This window comes from Hippocampus comes, unplaced genomic scaffold (genome assembly GCF_001891065.2).
Source record: "Hippocampus comes isolate QL1 unplaced genomic scaffold, H_comes_QL1_v1.1 scaffold118, whole genome shotgun sequence".
Lineage (NCBI taxonomy): Eukaryota > Metazoa > Chordata > Actinopteri > Syngnathiformes > Syngnathidae > Hippocampus > Hippocampus comes.
Window position 1 is genome coordinate 2,207,012 of NW_017805461.1, and position 20,543 is coordinate 2,227,554.

General features: G+C 41.9%; 2 protein-coding genes across 2 annotated transcripts; both read left to right on the forward strand.

Moving 5' to 3' along the window:
- The first annotated feature begins 614 nt into the window (after positions 1 to 614).
- Positions 615 to 3,397, forward strand: LOC109518720 (protocadherin alpha-3-like). The gene is made up of 2 exons (XM_019874742.1): positions 615 to 1,314; positions 1,415 to 3,397. Exons 1-2 carry the CDS (start codon positions 744 to 746, stop codon positions 3,217 to 3,219), a joined length of 2,376 nt encoding a protein of 791 aa, XP_019730301.1. The 5' UTR covers positions 615 to 743; the 3' UTR covers positions 3,220 to 3,397.
- A 778-nt stretch (positions 3,398 to 4,175) lies between these two features.
- Positions 4,176 to 7,010, forward strand: LOC109518718 (protocadherin gamma-A11-like). Its single transcript, XM_019874739.1, has one exon. It carries the CDS (start codon positions 4,656 to 4,658, stop codon positions 7,008 to 7,010), a length of 2,355 nt encoding a protein of 784 aa, XP_019730298.1. The 5' UTR covers positions 4,176 to 4,655.
- Positions 7,011 to 20,543: the final 13,533 nt, after the last annotated feature.

Below are 20,543 nucleotides of genomic sequence, written 5' to 3' on the forward strand. Positions count from 1 at the left end.
AAAAAATCATAAATTATCCCTGCATTTCTTTTCATCAAGTTATATTCCATCACATGAAATTACATCTCATGAAAAGTCTTTTCTATGATATTACAAAACAGGCATCAGTTTTCCTTATATTTAATAAAATGACATTCAATTAGATTGGATAAAGTTTAATTACATTAAATGCGCAAACTAGTCCAATTGTCATGGCTCCTTTATGAAAATATTATTCGTATAAAGTTATCATCTTAGAATAAGTGCAGATAAATATAATGAAATCAATTAACTCCCAGGTGCTAAAGTAGTCAAATATTAAGTCCTCATTTCCATGACAAGTAAGTTAAAAATTGATAGAATTTAAAACTTGTTTTGTACGTTTGATTACAAGACGAGCAGCTTCGTTTTATTGCATTTAATAAGATCAGTGGCCCTCAAATCTTTTTTTAAGTCCAATTTAAATGCATAGTTGACGAAGATACTAAACACGCAGCGCGTTGTGTATTTCTTCATAAATTTTTCTCCATACCTTTTTTCCTCTGTAACTTTTGTGGTTGACGTTGCAACAGCGATTTGGCTCGCATGGTGTCGGTATTATTTCAGATATCGTTCTCACATTCTGTCGTCAACGCGGTGACGTCGGCGCGTGTGACGCCATTGCGCGGAACTGCATCTTTGTTCGCGCAGTCTCGGTGAAGGAGCGCGACGTGTTTTTTTCGTTCCGCAAATTGCATTTGCTGTGCAGTATTATTTTCCACACAATGGCACGAATCAGACGGCCCGTGTGTACGAATAAGCGCTGGAGGAGTGGACCTTTCGTGCTGGCTTTGGTGACGTTTTGGTGCAGAGCCTCGGCCCAGATCAGATACTCCATTTCGGAGGAGGCGAAAGCGGGCAGTGTTGTTGGAAACGTCGCTAAAGATTTGGGACTCGACAGGAGTGCGCTCAAAACTCGAGATTACCGTATTGTCGGGAGTGGGGCGGAACCTCTTTTCCACGTGAACGCAGACGACGGCGTCCTGTACGTGAGCAGAAAGGTGGACAGGGAAGAGGTATGCGAGAGAGGTAACGCTTGTGTGATCAACCTCAAAACCGTGTTGGAGAACCCTTTGGAAATTCATTATGTGGCCATTGAGGTGATAGACGTCAATGACCATGCGCCAGTGTTTCCAGAGAAACAAAAAAGACTGGAGATACTGGAGTCCACATTGCCAGGGGCGAGGTTCCAGCTCCAGCCGGCCAGGGACGCAGACGGCGGCCAGTTTTCAGTACAACAATACAAACTGAGCAACAGTGACCACTTTCGTTTGGAGGTGAAGGAGAGGGGGGAGGATCGTAAGATGCCCTTTCTGATTCTACAGAAGCAGCTGGACAGGGAGGCTGGGAAGGAGCACCGGCTTTTTCTCACCCCCCTAGACGGGGGGCGGGGATCGTAAGATGCCCTTTCTGATTCTACAGAAGCAGCTGGACAGGGAGGCTGGGAAGGAGCACCGGCTTGTGCTCACCGCTGTAGACGGTGGCCGGCCGGCAAGATCTGGAACAATCGACATTATTGTTGCTGTGCTTGATTTTAATGACAACGCACCAGTTTTCACAAAAGATGTTTATTCGGCTGTTTTAAATGAGAATGCACCTGCTGGAACATTAGTGATGCAGGTCAATGCGACGGATTTAGATGAGGGGGAAAACGGAGAAATCATTTACTTGTTTGGCAAAGAAGGGGACGCGCATTTGCAAGAGCTGTTTAATATTAATCCAAAGACTGGCGAAATTAAAGTAGCAGGTCAAATAGATTTTGAAAAATGTCATAGTTATGAACTTGACATCCAAGCTTCAGATAAAGGGACATTCCCTTTGTCCACTGACAAAACTGTGACAATAAAAATCATAGATGTAAATGATAATCCTCCTGAGATTGATGTGACATCATTTTCAAAATCAGTCCCAGAGGACTCAAGGATTGGAACAACCGTAGCTCTAATAAGTGTCCATGATTTGGATTCAGGCAGAAATGGTAAAATTTCTTGCTTTACAAATGAAGACATCCCTTTTGTTATTTCTCCATCCTTGCAAGATAATTTCTATGCAGTCATGACAAAATCACATTTGGACAGAGAAGAGAAGTCTTTTTATGAGATCAAGATAGTTGCAAAGGATGGTGGTGAGCCATCGCTGTCATCAGAAAAGACAATCAGTGTGGTTGTCTCGGACGTGAATGATAACACACCTCAATTTTCACAGAATCCATATACTTTTTATGTCAGTGAGAATAATGTGCTGTCTGCGCCTGTATTTTCAGTCAGGGCATCTGATCATGATGAGGGTGAAAATGCACAAATCTCTTATCACATCTACAGGAACAGTAGTGACGGCACTGGTTTGTTTTTGAACATTAACTCTGTGACAGGAAGTATCGTGGCGCTAAAAAGCTTTGACTTTGAGACACTGAAAAGTTTCAATTTCCAAGTGGTGGCCACCGATGGTGGAAGTCCTCCACTCAGCAGCAACGTGACAGTGAAAGTGTTCATTCTGGATCAGAACGACAACGCTCCAGTCATCCTGTATCCAGTCAGCTCCAACGGTTCTGCCGAAGGGGTGGAGGAAATTCCCCGCAACCTGAAAGCAGGAGACTTGGTGACTAAAGTCCGAGCCTATGATGCCGATATCGGATATAACGGCTGGCTGCTGTTTTCGCTGCAGCAAGTGAGTGACCACAGTCTGTTTTCTTTGGATCGCTACACTGGCCAGATCCGAACACTTCGCTCCTTCACGGAGCCAGACGAGGCTGAGCATCGGCTGCTCATCCTGGTCAAAGACAACGGCAACGTTTCGCTCTCGGCAACAGCCACTGTGATCGTCAAGCTTGTGGAGCCCAAAGAGGCTTTTGCAGCGTCTGATGTGAAAAGTGCAGCAAAAGTGGACGAGGAGGACAACGTGACTTTTTATCTCATCATCACTTTGGGCTCAGTGTCGCTCCTTTTTGTCATCAGCATCATCGTGCTGATCGCAATGCAGTGCTCCAAATCCACAGAGTACACTTCCAAATATCTGCAAGACGCCAATTATGATGGCACACTGTGTCACAGCATCCAGTACAGATCAGGAGACAAGCGCTACATGCTAGTTGGGCCCAGAATGAGTATCGGTTCAACCACTGTCCCGGGCAGCCACGCCAACACTCTGGTGCTCCCTGACAGGAGGCACACTTCGGGGGAGGTAAGGCAAAAATTGACTTAGTTACATTTCTGGCGTCCCCTAATTTCTAAGTCTTTGACCTTAAAAATGTCATGAATACCTGTTGATGTTTTTGACCCTTTCGGGAGGGAAGCTTTGTTTGATTCAGGCAATGATATGCATGTAATATAGATGATTTTACTTTATTATTATTATTAATATTATTGTCATTGCGAGGTGCATTGTTCCATGAAACGTTTTTTGATGAGAAAAATATCCAGCTATATTTTCTCTAGCTGTGGAGCCATTAATCATAATAATCATAATAATAATATAATTGTTGTTAGCCATCATCCATCCATGTTATTTTATTATAACAGCAACAATATACACAGAAAAAATGGTGTGTTAAATTTACTACATTTTATTTCATCATGTCTTTCTACGAAATAGAATCATCTGGATCCTGACACCTTTTTTTTAAGTCGGCTATACATCTACTTAAAATTTGGATATGGAGGATCCAGATGATTTTGTGTTTAACCAAGCGTGTAAATAAAATTGAGTCAATTCAACGTACCATTTTTTTCAGTGTGGTAATTTTGATACATTTTTCTTTTACTTCTACTACATGTTATTTAGTATTATGAAAATAATAATACTATTGACAACATCAATAATAATATCATGTTTGCTTATTTAACATACTGCAAAAAAAAGCATATTCATAGGTAATGTAGCTGTGAGTCAGTAGGCTTTATACTCAAATAAACCAGTTAATATCTCCAATTTCGTGCATAATCCCGTTTTGAAATCAAGAAGGCACATTTTCTATATTTTCGCAAAATAATGAAGCTCATATTTAATTTGAAATCAGCGAAAGTAAGTTCTTCACAGTTTACACCCTCGAATCTGATTAGTTCTGGAGCATGTTTTGGGGTTTGTTGGATCTTTTACAACACTTTCGGTAAACCATGTCACGTGGTTTGCAAGTGGTTGTAATTAGCATATCTGTCAGGTCTGTTTGTGAATGAATGACGATCCAATGTCGGACGAAGGCCTGTCTTTTTTTGGGTGTTTTTTTCCAGTATTTTGAATGGACTTTGAATGCCTTTTATACCATTCTTGGAACTAAAGTATAATTACAAGTACTTTGACATCGACTGCAAAGAGCAGGTTTGGGCGTTTTAAAAATAGCACACCTATTTTACTTAATATTTTACCTATTTTTCTCTGAAATGTTGGTATGCATTGTGACTTCTGTTCGCTTGGTGTCACTGCTTGTGAGATATAAAAAAATCTCATTTCAATACGTCAGCGGTTTGGTTTATTGCGCTTGCGCGTCAGTGTGCGCTTCTTGAATCGGGGCGTTTGTCTAACCCCTCATTCGTTACCGTTGTCAGTATTGGGTGTTGGAGTTAGCTATTTGCTTTTTTTCCCCAAATTTCTCCAGTTGTTTCCCCGCACGGACTCACATTCGGACTGCTAACCGGTCGGGTATGTCTCGAGGAGGACACGCGTCATGGACGCAGCGCTTGCTGGTGGTCATCTTTTGTTTGGATCTCACGTTTAATTTCACCATGGCGCAGCTGCGGTACTCTATTCCCGAAAAGGGGGTGGATAACGCCGTTGTTGGGAATGTTGCAAAAGATTTAGGGTTGGACGTGAGCGGCCTGAAGGCCCGAGGATTCCGCGTCGTTTCCGGGCCGACTGAACCTCTGTTTGGACTGAATAACGGCGTGTTAAGGGTGATGAGGAAAATAGACAGAGAGGAAGTCTGTGAACGAATCAGCCCCTGTGTTGTTAATATTAAGATCGTTGTGGAGAACCCCTTGGAAGTGCATTATGTCGCCATTGAGATTTTGGACGTGAACGACCACTCTCCCACCTTCCCCGACAACGAGACCCGTTTGGAGATATCGGAATCTGCTCTGCCTGGTGCGCGCTTTCAGCTGCAGAGCGCCCACGACCCAGACAGCGACGCGTTTTCAGTTCACTCGTACAGAATCAGCGAAAATGAGCATTTTCGGTTGGAAGTTAAAGACCGAGGGGAAGACGGGAAAATCCCCGTTTTGTATTTACACAAGGCGCTGGACAAAGAAAGTGCTCGGAGTCATAAACTGCTGCTGACAGCACTCGACGGAGGGAAGCCAGCGAGGTCAGGAACCACGGCGATTTTAATTAATGTCTTAGATGTAAACGACAACATGCCGGTTTTTACCTCCGACACATATTCCGCAGTGCTTAAGGAAAATGCGCCAATTGGTACAACTATCTTGCAAGTAAACGCGACGGATTTAGATGACGGTCCCAATGGCGAGGTGGTGTACTCCTTTGGGAATAATGTAAACAGTAAATTACGCAAGGTTTTTGATGTTGATGCCGTTACTGGAGAAATTACGGTTAAAGGTTCAATAGATTTTGAAGCAAAAGACAAGTATGAAATTGATATCAAAGCATCCGATAAAGGACCAGTTCCCCTAGAAACAGAGAAAAGTGTGATAATATCTATTATGGACTTAAATGATAATACACCCGAAATTGAAGTAACATCCTTTTCAAGTGCTATTGCAGAGAACTCCAAACCTGGGACCACTGTAGCCCTGATAAGTGTAAACGATAAAGACTCGGGTGTCAATGGAAAGATCACATGTCATGTGAGGGGTGACATACCTTTCATGCTAACACCCTCTTTACAAGATAATATGTTCTCTCTTATCACCAAATCGCATCTGGACCGAGAGCATCAGGCCAAATATGATGTGACAATAGTTGCAAAAGATGCTGGGGAACCACCTTTGTCATCTCACAAAACAATTAGTGTAACTGTGTCAGATGTAAATGATAACAGTCCAGAGTTTTCAAGTAATCTGTATACTTTCTACATCAACGAAAACAATATTGCGGGGGGCTTTTTGTTTTCAGTCAGTGCTCATGATAGTGATGAGGGGCAGAATGCTGTCATATCATTTGACATTGGGAGAAATGGGGATGAACACAAAATAATGACTTCCTTCCTGAGCATTAACTCTGAAAATGGACACATTTCAGCCCTGAAAAGCTTTGACTTTGAAACGCTGAAAAGTTTCCAATTCCAAGTGGTGGCCGCCGATGGTGGAAGTCCTCCACTGAGCAGCAACGTGACAGTGAAGGTTTTCATTCTGGATCAGAACGACAACGCTCCAGTCATCCTGTATCCAGTCAGCTCCAACGGTTCTGCCGAAGGCGTGGAGGAAATTCCCCGGAATCTCAAAGCAGGAGACTTGGTGACTAAAGTCCGAGCCTATGATGCTGATATTGGATATAACGGCTGGTTGCTCTTTTCGCTGCAGCAAGTGAGCGACCACAGCCTGTTTTCTTTGGACCGCTACACGGGCCAGATCCGAACACTTCGCTCCTTCACGGAGACGGACGAGGCTGAGCATCGACTGCTCATCCTGGTCAAAGACAACGGCAACGTGTCGCTCTCGGCAACAGCCACTGTGACCGTCAAGCTCGTGGAGCCCAAAGAGGCTTTTGCGGCTTCTGACATCAAAAGTGCAGCAAAAGTGGACGAGGAGGACAACGTGACTTTTTATCTCATCGTCACTTTGGGCTCGGTTTCGCTCCTTTTTGTCATCAGCATCATCGTGCTGATCGCCATGCAGTGCTCCAAATCCACAGAGTACACTTCCAAATATCTGCAAGACGCCAATTATGATGGCACGCTGTGTCACAGCATCCAGTACAGATCAGGAGACAAGCGCTACATGCTAGTCGGACCCAGAATGAGTATCGGTTCCACCGTAGTCCCGGGCAGCCACGCCAACACTCTGGTGCTCCCTGACAGGAGACACACTTCGGGGGAGGTATGACTTAACTCAACAAACATTTTCACCTTCATTCTAATGTTTTAGGTCAAGTTCTGTGTGCACTTAATCCACTTCTGTCTTGTCTTCTCAAACTGAACACATCAAATGTCTTGAATGGAATGACCGTGTTTAAAACAGTGACTTCACAATGACTGCTGTCAACCTTTTGAAATAGTGATATGAGCTTTAACATGAGTGTTTGGAAGTATGCGTGTGCGAATGCAGTTGAGCTGATTTCTACGTATTTTAGAGAGAGACAGAGAGAGAGAGAGAGCGAGCCTTCAGCTGGCGTGCTGTGACTCACAAGTCACCCTGAGGAGACACATGGGGATTGTCCTTTTGAACATCAGCTTCGATGTTCATTCATTGCAATTTATTTCTTTCACACTATGTAACTCTTTGGCATATAGTGCTTTAGATTTTTGAAACACTACACTCAATGGCATTCGGAAATGTCATGTTTGCCGTTTTTTAAACCCCTAAATAGGTCATGTCTTATCACATGTGTGAAATCTGTATGCTCTGCTTCTGCACTCATTCTGTGTGGAATATTGTGCGTTGCCATAGGCAACGCAGAAGGAGATCCACCTATTGGAGTAGACTAGCAAACGCTCAACAGTCTTAGCAACAGCAGAGGAATAAGGCAAGGGAGGGGTTAGAGAGGAGCAGCCGATGCTGTTGGAGTATGAAGAGGAGGAGGAGGAGGGGGATGGGTGGTGGTTGCCTCCATAGGCGACTTACAATATTTCATGAAAGTGTTTTTTTTGAAAGAACGCAATTATATCAATCAAATAAGCACCTTATGTTTAGGCAGCAGATAGTGCTGATAAATAAACAATAGCAAAGGCTTGGGCGCATGAGCTCATAATTAACTTTTTTTTCATGGTATTGGGATAATCATTTCTAGCTCAGAAGTAGGTCAGCCTTAAAATTCCAGTGCGATGAAAAAAATGCCTGAAATATTCACCCATATGGATATAAGTTGTCCTGTTTTGGCTCAACAAGCAGGGGAGTCACGCTGAGCATGTTTGTGTTGGAGAAAGAGAGGAAGAAGATCAATTCAGTATTATGACATTACAAGAGCCAGTATAATGTTTTCACGGGTGCATCTTTTGCACGTGTGTGCGTGTGCAAGGCGTCATATGTTCGGCAGCGCAGCAACGGTGCTAAGCTGTGCCTGAACAGCAAATGCCCCGATGAGATGTATTTGATGTGATTAAAAAGGAGTGCATCGAGCAAGTGCATGGTCATGTCACTACCTCACATTTGTCGTTACCGCTTGTTGTGAAAAGGCAACTATTGCATTTGATGGGGATAAATCACAATTTCATCGACCAGCCATAGCAACCAAATGCAAGTGCTTTATGCAGAGAATGCTCATGTCTTCTTCCAGTATTATTTTATCAATGTGGTTATATTGTGGCTTTGGGTTGCAGGGATTTAGAGTTGCATTGCATCAGTCAAAAATGGCATTTTATTTTATTTGATGTCATGTAATTTTAGGTTGAATAATGTTATTATTTCTGGTTATTCAGTGTGTCAATCAGATGACATTTGGGTGGGTGGTGGGACAAATTTGCAAAAAAAAGTCAGATTTGTGGAATGTGGCTGACGAGGACTGAACCATTGCAAAATTGTGGATGTGCAGATGATGCTCAGACCCTTACATGCTACGGGGGTCAGCAACCATATTGAAATTAAGAGCTACCTTGTGGGTACTGATTAATGCGCAGGGCTGCCAGTGTGATACGCACTTCTAAAAAATACTTTTCATTATATGTTGTTTCCAGTATTTAATTTATCATATTCATACATATTTATCAAGGTGAAAGCACTGATCATGTGTCAGAGATTTTCACTCGGACCGTTAACAAAGGCTCGACGCAGGAACAGATCAACTTTCTGACAACATTGTATTTTTCTATTCTAACATGTCAATAATTTCAAGGTGAAAAACAGATAAACATAAATATGTGACAATTAAAAAAATAAATCATCTCTGCACGTGTTCTTGCTCCGCATTCTCTTTTCATCACTTACACAACATTCCTTGAAAATCACAATGTCCCATCACTGGTGAGCTATTCTTAGAACAGACCCGTAAGCTACCCCTATGGGGCCCACAGGCACCATGTTGTTGACTCCTGTGCCGCTGTACACAGTGCACTTGTCTCGCTCTCTCTCTCTCTCTCTCTCTTTCTCTCTCTCTCTCTCTCTCTCTCTCTCTCTCTCTCTCTCTCTCTCTTTTCTTTTTTAAATGTTATTCTAAATTCTGATCAGAATGTTGATTCACAAAACTGTCAGTAATTAACTGTCTACTTGACACTAACAATGCTCCCAATATCCATTTGCATCATCTGTACTGCTTTGTCTGGGGTGTGTGGCTGTAGCCTCAGTGGCTTTGTCTGTCTACTTGGCTGGCCATGCAGGCAGATCTGCGCAATTGCGTTTTCATGCAAACTGTCTGCCCTGAATTATTTCCAGTGCACTGATACTTGTCTGTTGTCTTTCACAAGTGGTTGAGAGTATCTCCCTCATTAAAAGCGCCTCATGGTGTCATAAGGAGAGTGGATCAGCGGATCAGTCAGGTGGCAGACAGATATATCGAGAGATCCTTTTTCCATTTTTTTTAACGTGCTTTTTAAAATAGTTTATTGCAATTCCTTGCAGATATTACTTTATATTCCTCTTGATACATTTTGCAGCTTCCTGCTTCTACTGCACTGTCTCCTTATTCCTCATCCTCCATGTTCGTATCATTCCCTTCCCCCAACCCCCAGTCTACACATGCCCTCCTTTTCCCGCCTTTATCTGAATGTCCTTGGTTATACCTCTTTCTCTGTATGCCATCTTGTGTTGCCTGAACATGTCCATTCCCTTTCCTGAATCTTAAAATTGTATCAGATGCTTGAGAGCCATGTATGTTTGCGTGCCGCTATGCATCATGCCTTTAGGGCTGCGGCTGCGTGATGCTGCATGTGCTGTTGTGTGTCACTAGGGCACATTGTCTTTGATATGGCTCCAGCATGGACGCACGGCTCCGCTCACATTGGGGTCAGCAACAACAGTGATGTTAATCTAATTTACACACACAGTAGGGTATAGCACAAACACCAACTATCTTTCGGTCTTTGACACACACATCCACACGCAATCTCACACACACACACACACACACACACACACACACACACACACACACACACACACACACACACACACACACACACACACACATACACAGCAGCCGCTTAGACTGGCAGAGACTCTGACATAGCCTTTGGACTAGAGTTCGGCAGAAACAAATGTTCGCCTCTTGTTTTGCTGCTCCCTGCTCAGTAATTCAAAGTCATTCACGTAGATATGCTCTCCCCTTCACTGACAATTTGACTGCGCACCTACAGTGTCTGATTGAGCATCCTGTTTGTTCTACTATATATGATGTAGTGCACTTGTACCGCTGCAAATTACAATGACGTGAATAAACGTATTGAAAATGAACACCTCTCCGACAGTGTCAGTCAAAATTGAGCAATATTATCGTTTTTAAGGCAGAATTTGTGTGCCGTTATGAAGGTGCAGCTCAACGAATTGGCATATCATAGCAAAGCGGTTAAATTTAAATAGTGAAAGGCTTATTATATAGTTTTGAGTTTTTTCAGTTTTCAGCCCTGCGATTGGCTGGCAACCAGTTTAGGGTGTTCCTCGCCTACTGCCCGAAGACGGCTGGGATCGGCTCCAGCACCCCCTGCGAACCTCGTGAGAATCAAGCGGATCAGAAAATGGATGGATATGGATACTCTGAAATTATTCATTCATTATGTTTTTACAAACAGGGTTTCATAATGAGGAAACTTTTTTTAAATGTAATTTTATATCGTACATAAATTGTGAAGTTTGAAGTACATTTGACGACAGTCATTTCCCTATTCAAAATCAGTTGGATTCCTATGTGACACAGTACTCTAATTTCATTAGTCTGAATCTTGGTTTTATGTCGTCTTAAAGCTATAACTCTGACCCATAAAAAATATATATCTTTTTATATTCCTTTCTGTGTGTAGTGAATCTATATATGAGCTTCACTTTTGAGTTGAACCACTAAAATGACTGAAATAAATTTAGGTTTCCAAGGTATTCAAATGCATTGAGAGGTATCGATAGTATAATGTGGAATGAGTGGAAAAGTCTGTAATGAATTACATCAGAATGTGACAATTGACAGTCACAAAGATTATCGTAATACTGACCTCTGACATTTATAATCACTAATTACATACAGTTCATGTTGGCCAGGATGCTCTGAGTTCATGGGCCTTATTTTCATTCTCACTGCAAGTCTACCACAAAGCGCAATCTCACTGTGCGCATGGGTGGAGTTTTCTTTCTTCCGGTACTTTGCTAGACTGTGCACAGGTAGAATTGGACGTAACAGGACGTTTGCACCGCTGTGTGACGTTTTGGAATTGAACGTAGCCTTTTGCTGCCCAATCGTAGAGACACCTCCTTCATTTGCATTAAAATCAGGCCAGTGGGAGTGCATGCATGTTTGACATTGCAAAAACAGAAATAGACTCACTATGAGATGCCATCCATGACACTGACAGGTAAACTGCAAGATCTCCCCTTGCGGGGAATGTCCAATAGTGGGCCGCGCCTATGACATGAGCAATTAGAAACTGCTTTGCACCCATGGCCATGCAGCTCGGTGCGGCTTAAGGCCTAGTGAGGCGTAACGCCTAGTGAGGCGTATCATGGTCCCAAAAACAATTGAGTATCCTTTCTCTGGCACCAAATTTAACACGTGCCCGTTTTTATGCCGAGAGCATGAGCGCCTGTTTAACGAAATAGGACCCCATGTGTTCTTTATGAGTAGAGGACAGGAATGCTGCAACAGGTCATGTGTCATAATATTTGATTACACTTACCTCTAAAAGATCCACATTGGTTATTCATTTGTTATTTTTACTTTTTAGGCCTAAAACAACAAACATCTAAATATCAAATAAAAGTGAGAATGACGAATGATCTCTTGCACAATGATGAGCAGTGTTCCCTCCCTCCCAAGCTATATACAAAAGGTGGAAGCTCGTGGTGATGGCAGGATGAAATAAAATGTGCTAAATGGATAAAAACGGTATGGCAGTAATTTACAAATAACATTTGTAATCCATTTATGAAAGATATAGTCCTTTACAAAGAACAATAGTTGTAAGCTGGTATCTAATACTTGAACACCTTGCAATGATGTAGTTGTTACATAGTTTGGTTTAAAGGTATGCGGTAGATGGGTAGATGGATATATATAGTGCTGTTGGATGAGGTTTTTTTTTTCCACCCTTGTCCCTGTGTGTTACCAAGGCAAAGTGAGAGTCAGTGGGCCAAAGCGAGTAAGTGTGGGCTGCGCTCACAGCTCGAGGCCAAGGCTCCCTGGCACGGCTACTTTTGCTCCCGTCATTTGTCCCAGAACACGACATGGCTGGTTCATAGCCATGTGTGGCTTCCATGCAATTTGGCGCTGCACTTGTCAGTAATATGGGTCAAACCTGATTCCTCCATCTTGATATCAATAGGACACTTTATGCACTATCAGGATTTATCGATGATATTTTGTGTTAACCACCCAGGATGCATCACTTTCTGTCTCCGAACTGCGCCTTTCATGCGGAATTTTACATGAGCGTGTCTGACCACCCTTTGTCCCCTCCGCTACCCGTTATATAAGCCCTCAGTTTCATTGCGTCGCACTTCATTGACTCATGACTGTGGAAGAGTGCTATATGTTTCGACCTTGCCACTTGCTTTGCACACTCACGCACATCGAGGACATTCACTTGGGGATAAGCTTGCTTTATTTGTAAGTGCATAATATAAACATTATTATTCCTTTTACTATCGTTATTATTAGTAGTAGAAGGCCTATAGTAGTAGGAGTAGGACTGGTGGTGGTCGTAGTAGTAGTAAAATATAACAGGTGCTTGATTTCCTTGCCTACTGCAGCTATTCCCGTGCTATCCTTTTTTCTTTTTTTTTTTTTTGAATTAACAGATTAGAACAGATGGCGATGCACTGCTCTTGCTTGGCATCCGTGTTCATACAGCCACAACATCTGCTGCAGTGCTTAGGTCACCGCTGCAGGCCTGGAGGATTGAACTGACGGAGGGGTTAGCGAAAGGCTCCCTGCAACTCAGCCATATATTGTGGAAGGAGTTGGGCAAAAGAAAGCGCAACTGGCTCTTACCTTATTCTTTCAATCTAAGGGAGGGAAAACAACACGAGGCATGGCCTTTAGTGTTGTGATGTCTGATTCAGTGAATGTCGAAGTGAAGGAAATCTGTGGTCAGCTGTTTGGAGAGAGGATGCCGTTCTAAGAGGACTGTCTTCTTAGCATAGCATCCTTGCACTGCTCACTGCGGGGTATTAGGGGTGGGCAAAAGTCCACAATGTCCTCACACTCGTGACGAGTACCGTATGCTGTATTTATTTTTGAGTGCGCATCAATGGGATCAGATGTCTGTGAGAAGGACTCAGACTCTGACTGCAGGCGTTGTCCTCTGTTTGGCACCATAGACTGAAATTATTGGTCCTTACAGCGTCGTGGGTACCTGAATGGATTTATTTGAACCATTTCCTCCTTTTGTGACAGTGTTGCTGGTCGAATAGTATTATTTAGAAAGGGTTATTGCTCACATGTAAAAGTTGAGCCACAAACCTAAAACTGTCAACTCTTTGTGTTTCTTGTTTAGATGGCTTGCCAGCAACAGCTATGTTTTTATTTTTTATATTTTCACCATCACTGTGTGAAAGGTGATGCAAAGGCTATGCTGTGTTTGTGTTTGACTTTAATGCTTTTTGATAACAAATTGTGGCATACTGTATATATGTATTTAAGGATGTTTTTTTTCATGCACATCAACCAAAACCCCATTTCTTTTTATATATTTATTTATTTTTTTAGATTCAATGTTATCTCAAGGTTTTCAGCTAGCAGCAATCCACACTGGAAAAGAGGCCAGGAATAAATGGGTAATTAAATCAATGCAATAAAATCTGCGGTGTCTCCAGAATGTACAGGGAGTCACTTAACTCCCAGCGGTTTGGACGTATAATCTGCTTTTAGTCAGATGTTACGAGTTCAAGAAGTATTGTGATTAGAACGAGAGGAATGCTATTTCTGGCCATCTTTGTGAGTGTAAGCCTGCAGTGAGCAGCTGTATATGATGGATGAGTCATCTTAGTGCCACATGTGGATGTTTTTTTCCCAAATCTGTTTATTTTTAGGTGGGCCATCTGTCAGAAAAAAAATCAAAAAATATAAAAACAGGAACGTGTTTATTTTAGCTTCGTGATTGTGAAGTAGCATTAAATGTTGATAATGCCCCACGCACTTTATTTCTTTATTTTACTAATGAAGGTGCATGTTTACTGCCATCTTGTATTGTGGGTGCAGTGTATGACTAAAACAATGAACGAGGGTGTGTACAGCAAATGTGAATGCGGTAGCATCACTCACATCCCACTCTCTCCTCCCACTCTCTCCTTTTACTCCCACTCCCACATCTCGCTTCCAGTGGCTTTGTTCTCGACCCTACTCCTTCCCAGCCTCGATTGACGTCCATCTTCTCTTCGCCTCAAACTGGATTATTTTACCCACCCGTCCTGCCCATCCATTTATCCAAACACACAGAGAATAGAATTATTTCCTTGTCATCTCCCTCATAGATTTCACGTATGCCCCCTCCGGTCTGCTTGTATGAAAGGCAGAAGCAAAAGATTGCTGTCAACAAGCTCGTTTGATATGATTTTTTTCCCCTTCTAAACGGGTCTTTATTATTTTATGTTGCTTCGTCCAGTCGTTTCAGAATAGAGAATATTCTAATGAAGTGACCACTCGCAAATTTGCCCTCTTAATCCATCATGCCCCCGAATGCTATTTCTGGTCTGTGGCAGCCTCTTGTCTGTACAGTGTGCCCTCCTTTTGGAGGAAGTGCAGCTGTAAATACTGCTTAAAGACTCGTGTCGTATTTTCTTTCTTCGGCATCTTTGACAATGAGGGGGACATTTTTTAATGTATGTGTTTTATGTCTGACATTAATTATTTCTTTAAAAAAAAAAGAAAAAGACAAAAATAACAGGAATAGCCTAACCCTAAATTTAAGGACATCATTTTTATTTACTAGGATGCATATGAATATCTATCTATCTATCTCTCATATATATATATATATATATATATATGTGTGTGTGTGTGTGATCTAAATGTGACATTTATACCGTGCACTACTTAATTTCAGCAATTTATGCTTATTTATAGTTGCAGTGTTTCTTTGAAAAAGACCAATCCGTGTTATAATATAAACCTTGTTCTTGGTGAAGGACTGTTGTTCATATTGTCTACATAATATTCAGTATGCGCGTCCACAAGATGAGACCCTTCTTTTGTTAAGTGGAACTATTTTCATGTAAAAATAACAGTAGTAAGCAGCATGGGGTATGTGACCAAAAATACTGTCATGCTAATTGGCACGATGATGCGGTTATCAGGTCTAATTTAAAGCCCACTGGAGTGCAGCAGACAAATTATGAAATTGCTCTTGTTAGCTCCTGCACCTGCCACAACATTAGGAACACCTGCACACAACATCAATATTTGTATCAAGTCTTTACAACGAAAATACTGCTCATTTTGATTGACATTTTCAGAGCCATGTTAATTTAACAATATGTTTAGGATTTTGTTTTCGTATGCAGGCAGAAGGTTATCTGGACCACAGCTGGATGCTTCATTACATTCTTCCTTACTGACACCTTGGAAAACTGGCGTGATAAGCAAATGATTTCTGTATTATGTCACAATGGAAATTGTCTCTGCACAATTGAATCATTCATTTCTACCGAAAAAGTTTAATTTGTATTTGATGGTTCTCCTTGGAACTAAAAGTCTGTTACACACCAAGCCGACCGTCATCTGCATGTTGGACGGTTGTGTTTCATGATTGGAGGCACTCAATGTATGTTGTATATGTACTTTTGGTGACGAGCAGTGTTTGTGTTTGTGTGAAACACACTGTCTGGAATTTGGGCCAAATGTTCAACCTTGGTTTCCTTAGACCATTGCAAAATCTCCTAAACACGTGTGAACTTATGGTCCAGTGAAACCAAGGCTGAACATGTTGGCATAAATATTGAAAGGTGTGTTTGACATAAACACAACACTGCTCATTGCCAAAAAAACACATGGCCATACCAACATTCAAGCAAGCATGATGGTGGCAACATCATGTTGTGTGACTGTTTTTTTTTTTCCCCTTCAGCTGGACCTTGGACATGGTAGAGGGAATAATGAAGACTTACAAATAGCAGTCAGTGGCTACTCCTGTAGAAAAATGTCAGGAAAAGCCCAGTAGAACAATTGAAATGTATTTGAGGCATTTTAAATGGCAGCAGTTGTGTGGTGACTACCATTTGACATGAGCTTGAATATGATTGGTTTATTCAGCACGTGGCCAAATCCAGTTGTCAAAGCGTGCACACACTTTGTGCAAGCATCTTGTTTTATCGTACATTTTTATTTCTGCTCTCGAAAGTTTATTTTTTCCACCAGTTGAGTTGGACATGTCATCAGTCGAAAAAAAAAAAGTTTGGCAATTATTTATATTAGTCTGACTTTTTCATATCACAAACATAATGCATTTGAACAGGGCTTTGTGGACTGTTTTATCCACTGTATGTAGGTATGTATATATATGCATGCATGCTTGTATAGTATGTATGCATGTATGCAAGGTTATTAAGATACGTGCATAACGTAAGTGCTCTCTTTTTTTTATTTTACAGTCTAAATCATTTTACATTTTCCTCTCGCAATTATAGGAGAATATGCGATACTTGTACAATGCAATATAGGCTTGCAAGGGTCATAGTATGGAAATATGAATTTATCTAAAATACTTTGACATTTTAAAACAAACAAACAAAATGTCCAGGACCCCTCACACATAGCGGAAGAAAACAACTGAACCCCACATATTACTGGTGTTCTTAACTTTTCGTACCAAACTTCAATTTTCAACTTCCTGTCTATTCTGCCACTGATGTCAATATTCCAGTTTGTCCTACATGGATTAAGGCCTCAGTAAAGAGTGTCAAGTATTAATTCTCCTGTTACTCCTCTAATGCGATTAGGTGGAATCATCTTAATGATGCCACGAAGAGTAGCTTAAAGAAGGCAGCAGAAAGTGAAACTAAATGTGTCACTCACACAATTTTGTGTTGTTGTATTGTGTTTAATTCTATCTTCTTGTGGATGGTTTTACAGGTAATTCCTTTTATTTGCAGCTAATAAAGTGCCATCTGGGTACCTTACCCTGTAGAGACAAGTAATTCTTCATTACACATGCAAATACTGTGCTGCATGCACTCATGGGAATCTGCTGTCCTTGTAGCTATTTAATTTTTGATGCTATTGAGATGGGACGCTGTATAGTGCTGGTTAACCTGACAGTTCATGAGAATGAATGAAATACACATCACAATACGGTGGCGTTTTCTGGTGGAAAGTGGAGCAACCTCACCAAAAAAAAAAAAAAAACATTCCAGCCTGCACTTCCAACATCAGGCTCTCTACAGGCCAGCACTCTCCTCTATTATTCAAAGTCACTCCCTCAATATTTTTTTTAAAGGAACTGGGCCAAGCCTGAGCACATGCAGCAGGTCTGCTCCTCCATTGCCCTTCACATGCATGCTGTGCTGGTGGGCGCACATTCGGTTCAGCATGACTAATGAGAAATAAAAATAGACATGACACAATGCTTATACATGTGCGATAGGATAGAAAATAAATACGTTGTGCATAAATTGTGTAATGCGGAAGAAAAGCAGGAAATAAAAAGATCAATCTGGAAAAAAAACCTTAACTGTGCAGCATTTGCCTTTGTGAAATCCTCTATGAATGAGGCATTTTGTTCTGCTGCAGTGCATCGCTCCATCTTTCCTTCTTTGATTTCTTACACCGGATGACGTTTGCAAGCTGTGTTTAATGCAGTCCCCTTCCCAGCGTTTTCATTTCCTGAAAACACAGTGAATGGGAATCCGTTATCAAGGCTGCGGGAGTGTCTGTGCAACATACACTTCGTCCTCTGAGTGTGAGAATGCAAATCTATCAGATAGCCCAGTCTGAGCATGAGGAAAGGGGAGAAAGGAGGGTACGCGCCCTCTTGTGGCAAAAAAGCAGAACATAATGTCCTCAGTACGTCAATACAGTCAATTATTTAGCTGGTCACTGCACTCCGAAAGTGGTGGTGTATTCACTGATTTCACTATTGACTTCATGTGTCTGTATTGATCCGTGGATTGTCGTCCCATTTCCCCCCCACTCATAACTGGTTGGTCAACGCCCTCTTCCTCTGATGAACCATTTGATTGTCAAATCTAGGTTATCCATGATTGACTATAGAGCCAGATTTACTCCTAATCCCAGAAAAATGGTTTAGTTCTGCCTGCATCTCTCATTCTTTGTGTGGGTTTCGTCCTCTGAGTGTGAGAATACAAATCTATCAGATAGCCCAGTCTGAGCATGAGGAAAGGGGAGAAAGGAGAGTACGCGCCCTCTTGTGGCAAAAAAGCAGAACATAATGTCCTCAGTACGTCAATACAGTCAATTATTTAGCTGGTCACTGCACTCCGAAAATGGTGGTGTATTCACTGATTTCACTATTGACTTCATGTGTCTGTATTGATCCGTGGATAGTCGTCCCATTTTCCCCCCCACTCATAACTGGTTGGTCAACGCCCTCTTCCTCTGATGAACCATTTGATTGTCAAATCTAGGTTATCCATGATTGACTATAGAGCCAGATTTACTCCTAATCCCAGAAAAATGGTTTAGTTCTGCCTGCATCTCTCATTCTTTGTGTGGGTGCACGAAGCATATAAAAGGTGGGCAGAAGATATTCAATGGATGTATCAGCAGGAAATAAAACATGTCATTATGCATGATGTCGGAAAAATATGCAATTATTTGTAGTTGACAACATATTCTTTGCCTGTTTCCTCACAAAGAAAGGGCCAGAGGAGGGGCAGGAAGTAGGGAGTGGCACTGATGGAGGCTTGCATCTGTGTTGCCATGGTTACAAGAGAGGAGCTAGTGAATCAATTACGGCTGCTCCCAGTGGAAACAGATCTGTCGGACGCCGCTTTTGTCGCTAGGTGCAATGATGAACCAATCAGGAGGGTCCATGGCTGTCCGAAGCTAGCCAATTGGATGATGTTTTTCTCGTTTACTCTCCTGTTTATATTGTATGACTGGCTTTTTGGGCAGATATGATGAATGCGTCTGTTGTTGCAAAATGCATCCATGAGTGTAAAACTTGTCGCATATGGTTTGCTACTTTGGAACGTTAAAGAAAGTCACCAAATGAATACATCCCCTGCACATGCTTACGTTACATTTCTCTCTGTACGGTGTCTCTCAAGCCACATTCATATCTTTATATTGTGTCAGCTCCTACAATGTTGCCAAAGAGTCACATCAGATAATGCTTGTCTTTAACACGGAGCAAGGAAAATTTGAAGCCTACAAAGTGAGAGTCAGAAAACTCTCCTCTCATGACACATGCTGCCAAGAACACGTCACCATCAACAATCGCCTTCTGCTCTTCCTGCCTGTTGTTTTACAGTAGAGTAAGTAATTAAGTAATTTGGGGGAATTGCACCATTGCTTTCCAAATGAGTGAACAATGTGGTTGTGTGTCTATTTCAGTGGCATGTATGTGTGGGGTGGAGGCATGCTCCATATTGCCCTGTTCTGGCTCATGTTTTTGCTGGATGCTTCCCTGTCCTACTTTTCCGACCAATGGAGGGAGTGCAGATTTGGAAATAAATGATTAAAATGGATTTCTTCCCTCTTCTTTGTGATATTTTATATTTTAACATGTGTAGCTCTTTATGTGCAGAGGGGCTAGCCATTGAACCATGTGCTGCTGCTCAACATCCACTTCTAAATAGAATGTTAAATATTGTATGCCATCCTCTCTCTCTCTCTCTCTCTCTCTCTCTCTCTCTCCCCTGCCTCTCTCTTTCTATCTGTTTTTCTCACTCTCTCTCTCTCACACACACACACACACACACACACACGCACACACACACACACACACACACACACACACACACACACACACACACACACACACACACTCTCATAAATATGATTGTCAAAGCTCAAAAGGCATTTCAGGAGCCAAATTGATGTTTAAACTTTTCTTTGGAATGATGTCACACTTAATGATGCCTCTGATTCTGATTATGAATATGCATTTGTAAGTATTCACCTCTGCTCTCGGTGTACTTCTTGTCTCATTAATGCATGTGTGCTTTTGGCGGTGGCCCGAGCAGTCCATGTTAAAACAATTCAATTCTCAAGCATTTTCAGGCACCTCACAGCTACTATTCCATCCTTCCATTCATTTTCAACACCGCTTATCCTGAAGACGGTCGCCGGGGGTTGCTGGAGCCTGTCCCAGCTGACTTTGGGTGGCA

Excerpts from the sequence above, each read along its gene's own strand:
- LOC109518720 (XM_019874742.1), top strand. The coding sequence starts at position 744 with ATGGCACGAATCAGACGGCCCGTGTGTACGAATAAGCGCTGGAGGAGT. Across the intron at positions 1,315-1,414 it reads GGTGAAGGAGAGGGGGGAGG|GTAAGATGCCCTTTCTGATT; the intron begins ATCGTAAGATGC and ends GGGGCGGGGATC.
- LOC109518718 (XM_019874739.1), top strand. The coding sequence starts at position 4,656 with ATGTCTCGAGGAGGACACGCGTCATGGACGCAGCGCTTGCTGGTGGTC.